Source organism: Micropterus salmoides, unplaced genomic scaffold (assembly GCF_014851395.1).
Source record: "Micropterus salmoides isolate LMB-PRFRI ecotype aquatic unplaced genomic scaffold, ASM1485139v1 Ms_hic_scaffold_21, whole genome shotgun sequence".
In the NCBI taxonomy this organism is placed as follows: domain Eukaryota; kingdom Metazoa; phylum Chordata; class Actinopteri; order Centrarchiformes; family Centrarchidae; genus Micropterus; species Micropterus salmoides.
The window spans coordinates 23,974,071-23,982,686 of NW_024041262.1; the positions used below are offsets into that span (position 1 = coordinate 23,974,071).

At 39.2% G+C, this 8,616-nt stretch overlaps 1 protein-coding gene across 1 annotated transcript; it reads left to right on the top strand.

Moving 5' to 3' along the window:
- Positions 1-2,457: 2,457 nt before the first annotated feature.
- On the top strand, positions 2,458-6,611 carry tvp23b (trans-golgi network vesicle protein 23 homolog B (S. cerevisiae)). The gene is made up of 7 exons (XM_038735335.1): positions 2,458-2,558; positions 3,114-3,190; positions 3,946-4,090; positions 4,197-4,286; positions 4,447-4,572; positions 5,788-5,916; positions 6,006-6,611. Exons 1-7 carry the CDS (start codon positions 2,547-2,549, stop codon positions 6,030-6,032), a joined length of 606 nt encoding a protein of 201 aa, XP_038591263.1. The 5' UTR covers positions 2,458-2,546; the 3' UTR covers positions 6,033-6,611.
- Positions 6,612-8,616: the final 2,005 nt, after the last annotated feature.

The following is an 8,616-nucleotide window of genomic DNA, read 5'->3' on the forward strand; positions in this document are numbered from 1 at the left end:
TATTTGTTTTTGTTTCAATAATTTGTGGGATCATCTGAACTGTTATTATGGATTACTTTGGAAATTATTTTAAATAATTGGGATATCTGACACACGGACCACAAACATTTGGTGGATGAACTGGGAAATGATTTTGACTGTTGTACGGCACTCCTGTGTACAGAAAGTGGTCATGACTGAATAATAATAAAATAACCAAATAAATGAGTCCAAAAAAAATATAGATGATGTATTCACAGCTTGCCAGGACCTCGGACATGTCAGAATCACATACTGTGTATAGTTAATGTACAAGTTCATGGTAGCGTTTATTGTCATTGCCTGGTGTTTAAACCAGAAACACACAAAAACAGGTACAAGTAAAGTTCAGATCTTTCTGCCTGGTGTGCTTGAGGGCATGTGGGCAGAAAACAGGTGGTCTGGGCCCTGTGTCAGAAAGCAGGTTTGGGGAAAACTCAGATTTTGTTAAACCTGCTTTCTGACACAGGGCCCAGGGCATGCAGTGTGTATAAATAGATGGAGGTGACTCATTTCCAATATAATGGGTTGGTGGCTTGGTGATGGCACAGTGGATAAGACTACTGTCTTTTGGTGTAGTACACCCAGGTTCAATTCCCTGCTGTGACACACCTATGTGTCCCTGAGCAACACACTTAACCCCTAGTTGCTTCAGAGGCGTGCAACCTCTGATTTACAGTACATAGCAATTGTAAGTTGCTTTAGATAAAAGTGTCAGCTAAATGAGTAAATGTAATAATTAGCCCTGCAAAACAGAAGAATTCACAACACTGTCCAGCATTTATGCATGAGAGGAACGAAGGGGAGAAAGTTTGGTTTGTATAGTATAGGGTAAGTTTCCTTATATGGACATATGCAAAGTTTTCATTAATGTGCTTTTGTATAATAAAGTCTAAGTTTTCTTTTGTATGTATATGAGTAATCACAGCGTCACAAAACACACCCAGAAACTAACTTGGGAAGTCAGAGCGTAACAGAGGAGAGACAGACGTCATCACCATGTATGTCACCTGAAAACACGCATACTAAGTATGTTGCCACCTATAAACTGTCACCAGTGCCTTTCAATACATGTTTATATTATATATATATATATATAAAATCCCCCTCTCACCCCTTGCGTGGTGGTATGTGTTGGGAGTTTGAGGGTTCTGCGCAGTATCTTAGCTGTTCCTAGGACTGCACTCTTCTGGACAGAGACCTCTGATGTTTTACCTGGAATCTGCTGTAGCCACTCTCCCAGTTTGGGGGTCACGGCCCCGAGTGCTCCGATTACCACTGGCACCACTGTTGCTCTTACTTTCCACATCTTTTCTAGCTCCTCTTTCAGCCCTTGGTGTTTCTCAAGCTTCCTGTGTTCCTTCTTCTTGATGTTGCTGTGTCTTGGGATCGCCACATCTATCACTGCAGCCTTCTTCTGCTGTTTGTCGATCAACACGATGTCTGGTTGGTTAGCCGTCACCAGTTTGTCAGTCTGGATCTTGAAGTCCCACAGGATCTTAGCTCGGTCATTCTACTACCTTAGGAGGTGTCTTCCATTTTGACCTTGGGACTTCCAGCCCATACTCATGGCAGATGTTCCTGTACACTATGACAGCTGACTGGTTATGGCGTTCCATGTACGCACTTCCTGCATCTTACACCCTGCTGTTAAGTGCTGTACTGTCTCAGGGGCATCCTTGCACAGTCTGCACCTGGGGTCCTGCCTGGTGTGGTAGACCCCAGCCTCTATTGATCTTGTACTGAGCGCCTGTTCTTGTGCCGCCATGATTAGTGCGGGATGTTGATGGGGCAGGTCTCTAACAATGTGGGCACAACAGTCACTGAATTCCGTTGCTTGGTCAATGTGAGTCCCGTTTTGATGAGACCGGATTTTCAGGGGCAGAATTAAGTCCATGCTGGGTCAGCACGGCTCCTCTGGTTAACTTTTCTCTCCTCTGAGCAAGTACTGCACCCTGCATGGCACCTGGTCCGGTTGTTTGGGCCAGTTGGATCGTGGTCTGTTGCTTTTTATTCCAAAAAGCCCATCTTCATCTCTCCAATGACTGTAATTATGTTGGAGGTGACTCATGTTTTGGCAATAAAGCCAGAAAAAAACAATAAAAATCAAAAGTGCTGCCAGTTTCCATTACTATGTATCAACAAGCTTTTTTTAATACTGTAAAATACTGTGCATATCCACACTCCTTATATTTATATTTTTAAGTATGTATATTTTGTAATATTTTCTACTTACCTACTTTCCCTTATTATTTCTATTCCTTAATATTTTGACGTGCAAAGTGAGCAATTGTAACAAAACAAATTCCCCTTTAGGGATCAATAAAGTATTTCTGATTGTTATTGCTGTTATTTATTGAACAAACACACAAAATATATACAAGTACACAAGGTAAACTAAAATGACAACGTAACCACGTCATTGACGCAACAATATACGTGGCACGTTTTGGTCACCTGACCACGGTGGACAGTGACGTGTGTTCCAACTGAGCATGTAACCAGGAAGAGCCTGCTCAGATTTCAACATGTTAGCAGAAGTAAGTCACAAATGTTAATGTAAATATTTTATCTGCCACGTTAATTATACCAAACAGAAAGAGTAGAGGCACCTAATAGAGATAAAACCGGCGAAAAAGTTAAACACAAATCAAATCCCAGCTGATCGTGCTAATACTGCTACTAGTTAGCTAGCACGCTAATAGTAGCTATTTACATTTTTTCCACCATCAGTGTTGATTTATCTTCATCTCAACGCGTCTAAAACCAGTTAACGGTACAGTTTTCTCCAGATAAACGCCCACAACAGTGTTTATTTTCAGCTTGTATCACTTTATCGCCAGCTAATTGCCAGCTAACGTTAGCTAGCAGCTGTAGTGTCTAGCTAGCTAAAGAGAGCTAACCTACGTTGCTTCTCTCTGCCCCGTCTTTATAACCATCAAACTAAAAAGTAAACTCGCAGATTAAATCGGCAGCAAACATCACGTTGCCTTGAATGCTTATTAGTCATGTGGGATTTAAGCAAGCAAAACAGCTTCGCATTGAACAGTTTCCGTTAGCAGCTTGTGACCAACTGTCTTTTCTGTATTGATCAGGATACCAATGATGAAGACGTGTCTCTGTTTGATGCGGAGGAGGATGCTGGGAAGAGGTCAAAGAAGACGAATATTAAGTAAGTGAACTGTCTCTCAGTACTTGTTGAGCAACTACAATAAAGTGATTGCACAACTATTGTAATAATCGATTAATTGTTTCAGTCATTTGTTCAAGCGGGTGGTGATGGAGCAGTGGATAAGACACATGCCTTTGGTGTGAGAGATTCGGGTTGAATCCCCCACCCATCCACCAGTGTGTCCCTGAGCAAGACACTTAACCCCTAGTTGCTCCAGAGGCGTGCGACCTCTGACACATATAGCAATTGTAAGTTGCTTTGGATAAAAAGCGTCAGCTAAATGAATAAATGTAAAAACGCCAAATATTTGCTTGTTTCAGCTTCTCAATTTGTGAGAATCTGATCCTTTTTGTTCTCATATATGACGGTAAATACAAGTAAATACATTTGAGGTTACTGTACTAAACTGTTTCGGACAAAACAAGCAATTTGAAAACATAACGTTTGGCTGTTGGAAGTTATTATGGGCATTTTGCACTAGTTTGTATACCAACCAATTCATTAGTTGCAGCCCTGCAGTACATTTGTTATTATTTATCCAAAGCGACTTACAATTGCTATACATGTCAGAGGTCGCACACTTCTCTTGGGGTCTTGGGACACAATGGTGGATGGGTCACAGTGGTGGATTGACCCCGGGTCTCTCACACCAAAAGCATGTGTCTTATCCATTGCGCCACCACAGTATGTATTATTCTACCACGTAGATAAAACATGCTCAACACTGCATTAAACGTGTTAAATATCTTTTACAGGCATCCAGTGGCCTCCTTCTTCCACCTCTTCTTCAGAGTGACTGCCATCATCGTGTACCTGTTATGTGAGATTTTGAGTACAAGTTTCATCGCCTGCATGGTTACAATAATCCTTCTACTCTCATGTGACTTCTGGGCAGTAAAGGTTTGTCTTCTACTTCTTTTACAAGTTACATTTTCGCCTGTCAGCAACAGGATTTGTTGTTAGTATGCTGATGTTAATTTAGGGCCAAAATTATGTGTATTTACAGAACATCACTGGGAGATTGATGGTTGGTCTAAGGTGGTGGAACCAGGTGGATGATGATGGACGCAGCCACTGGGTGTTTGAGTCTAGGAAGGTGAGATGCTCCTTAGCTTGTTTCTGTGTGTGTTAAAGTAATGGTTCTGTCCCATACGTGGGTCTTTAACCTCACATGATAGTGACCCTTTGTACCATATAAGGGTTGATAAATGTGCTTGTTTACTGTCCTAACTGTGAGAACATCCTGTTTTCTTCAGGATACTGGGAAGCAACAAGTGTCAAATTCTGAGTCCCGAATCTTCTGGCTCGGACTGATCATTTGTCCGGTCCTCTGGGTCATCTTTGCTTTCAGCACCCTCTTTTCCTTCAAGATTAAATGGGTGGTAAGTCACTGACTTTAAAGGATAAATGTCAACAAAGCCTCTATAAAAAAAAAAAAAAAAAAATCATTGTCATCACCATTGTGTTGTTCCAACTTTCCTACATTTTCTGTGGCACTCAGCACCAAGTCCAGTCCCTCCAGGATTTCGCAGGCCTTTTTTGAGATTCTTGCGGCCTAAAATGCCTGATTTTGCAGCAGCTTTTCTAAAAATATTATGTTGATAGTTGCGATGTTGAGGACCTTTTTTTGCGATTGAGTTGTGGGAATAAGTAAAAACTGCAAAAGTAGATGTCATTTTTAAAAAAAATTTGAATTATAGTTGAGTCATTAAATCTCTCCAGGACTTGGCGGGCCTAGTCCTAACCCTGCATATGTAAACCAGCTTACCTTGATGCTTTTTGTGCAGCTGACTGGGATGCAACCGGCTGTGTCACAGTAATTTGTCTTGTCTGACGTCCTCCATGAGTTTCCGCAACTCTCCGTGTATGTTATGCGGTGGCAAAGTGTTTGTCAATAGACAATTTCCTTCTACGTTTGACCACAATCCTGCATGTTTTGCAAAACAATTTACCCACGCTGTGTTATAGAAGATCTGGATCCTGTTCTTCACCTTCTTTACTGTTATCTTTGCAGACAAATGTGAGAGACGTTAGTATCACACACGTCAAATTTGTGGAAAAGTTCCTGTGATTGATCAAAATTGCAAATCATGAATCATCATGAATCATGGGGATTTGTTGAGTTTGTGTTAATAGTTGCAGTCGCGACTATTAACACAAATTACGGTCATAAATGCATTGTTTCATCTTTAAAAAGTAATTTAATGAAACACAAATGAAACAGGAAGAAATAGTGCATTTGTTGGGGACTATTTCCAGCTGCGGATGAATCCACATGTGGTGCTTTAGTGAGGACGTATTTGGGACAGAGTCAGAATGACCTACATTGTCTTCATGCTGATGAGTGAACATGTCAAAATTGAGGATCACTGATGTGTTTTGATGAGCGCTGTGGCTCAGAGGAAGAAGAGATTTCAGGCTGTGGATACACACTATACTACTACTACTACTTACTAGTAGGATCAACTCATTGTTGGATTTCGTCTTTTCATGGGATTTATTGCTAATGAGAGAAATATAGAACATCACCCTGCATCTGTTACTGTTGTTGTCAAATCCTAAAACTCTCAAACTCTTGACTGTCCCCCTCTTGTCAGCCTGTAGTGATCATGGGTGTTGTGTTGCAAGGGGCCAACCTCTACGGTTACGTGCGGTGTAAAGTGGGAGGCAAGACCAGCCTAAAAAATATGGCTACGAATTATTTTGGACGACAGTTCCTCAAACAGGTGACTTGATTTCTGAGTACAAATCACTGATTAGTCACTTTATTTGTTGTTTAATAAATTCTCACGTGTGTCGTGTTTTTCCTCCCCAGGCGCTGTCTAAAGAAGAGGAATCGTAGTGTCCACTCTGCGATTTAACCGCGTTTGCATTATTCTTAATGCTATAATATATATATATATTCTTTTAGCAAGTGGATACGTAGAAATCTTTTTGCAACTGAAAATAACATTTTTGGGGATTTTCTTTTTAATGTAATGTGACTCAGTCAACAGAGAGAGTTCACTTTGTTTTCCTCTGAGGTCTGGTAGCTGTTTTCAGTAACTGAAGCTCAGCAATAAACCCTCACAGACATGAACTAATACTTCAGCGTAAATGCATGAGTGGATAAAGGGTGCAAGGGCTTGACACGTAAAACCGACTAAAAAATTGTAGTTTCATGTGTTTGTAGTCTCACAGCTCCCTGACGTGTATTATTTAGTTTATCTTTCTTAGTTTTCATTGCCTCCTAACTTTAATCTTTATAAAACAAAATATAAAAAGTAGTTTGTGAGAGGAATAGTACAAACATTTGTTTGTATAATAGACAAGGTTGTAAAGTAAGAGTGTAAAGTATTCCAGGAGATTTGTAAATATGTATGTAAAGAAACTATGTGGAACATCTTCTTTTGTGCTAATACATTTGTACATTTTTCCGAAACAGCGTGGTCGTTTTTATTTATGCACTTTAGTTGTTACACTTTTCAACTTTTGAAAAAGGTACCGAGTTAAATCTGATTTGTTTTCTTTGTTGTTTGTTTGAGGACACATCAGGGATTTTTTACTGTGGAGACCCAACGTGTCTAAAAATAATAAATAAATAAAAATAGTAATTTAATAGTAGTAATAATAATAGTAATTTCACATGAATGAATACAAACAATTTAACAATATCACCATGAACTGCGGTTTAGTTGCAGGTCAGTTTTGTTTCGTTCTAGCAGTTTTTATTTAGATTTTGTGTAATAACCACCGTGATTCGTAATTCTTTTTAAAATCACAAAATCCTTGTCAATCAAGATGCAGAAGTCAGAGTCAGTTTGATGCGGAGAAATGGAGACCTATATTACATTGAACAAAATTATAAACAACACTTTTGTTTTTGACCCATTCATCATGAGCTGAACTCAAAGATCTAAGACTTTCAGTGTGGCTTTTTATTGCGGCCACCATAAGACACACCTGTGCAGTACCCATGCTGTCTGATCAGCATCTTGATACACACCTGTGAGGTGGATGGATTATCTCGGCAAAGGAGAAGTGCTCACTAACACAGATTTTGACAGATTTGTGAACAATATTTGAGTGAAATAGACCTTTTGTGTACATAGAGAAAGTCTTAGATATTTGAGTTCAGCTCATGATGAATGGGGGTAAAAACAAAAGTGCTGCGTTTATAATACTGTTCAGTAAGTTAACGGAAGACTGATGCCTTTTAACCTTTTGACAGCACAGAGCTGCAACACAACTATTTACATAATTGATTAATTGTTTTAGTCATTTATTCAAGCACAAACCACAAACATATGCTTGTTCCAGCTTCTCAATTGTGAGGATCTGGATACATTTGGGGTTTTGGAGCGTTGGTCGGACAAAACAAGCAATTTGAAAACATCACCTTTGGGCTGCGGTAATTTATAACTACTTTTTATACCAGCCGATTAATCAAGAAAATAATTGCCATAAACTACCGCCCAGCGGTAGGGAATTAATTATTCTACCGTGTGGATAAAACATGCTTTATGATGCATTAAATGTTTTGGAAATCTGTTACCAGGCATCCAGTGGCCTCGTCTTTCCACCTCTTCAGATTTATAGATAATAAGATGGGGGAAGAAACATTTAATGCTGAGTTTAAAAATCATTATAGGATTATTTCACTGTTTACAGTTCATCAGTATTTACTCACTTGGTTGTATACTTAATATTTTAATATTTTATTTATTTAATATTGAACACTTTGGGTGTGAATGTTTTGGTCCTTCAGCGACCCCCTGCGGTTTGTTTGTGTCACTGCATGTAACGTACTAGCGGTTGGCCTGGTTATCGGTTACCGTGTTTGGCCGGTATGAATGACCTCGACTGTTAACGTCACAATAAGTATGCAAACAAGATTATAATGTTATTAAACACGAAAAACATGGCGTGACTGTTGTTCCAAACACTCCCAGGATCACCGGGCGGTCACGGAAAAGGAGCCTCGCCTTGTTGACGGTGTCAAGTTCACATGCGTACCGGAACCTGAGAGATGTTACTTTCAAAATAAAGCCTGTTCATTTTCATTCAAATAAATGTAGTAAATGTTTTATTTAGAGGTAAATTTGGAGACGAACGTAACCCACCAAAGCACATACGACATGTATCTCTAAAACATATAACAATTGAAGTTACTGGTAAGTAATAAGTATGAGGTAACTGCATATGAGCTTTACTAGATTTATCTCGAAGTTCATTTGACTTTTTAGTATCACAGATTAGTAGTTAAACATCTTGAAGGAAGAAACCAGCGAGTGGGTTATTAGTTGTAACCTCCTGGTCATTTATTTTAAAAAATAGATATTTTATTATTATATTTTTATTAAATATTTAATGTACATATATAGACCAGGGGTTAAGTTGTCAACAACATTTAAAAAAAAAAAATAATACACATAATCAGCAGTTGA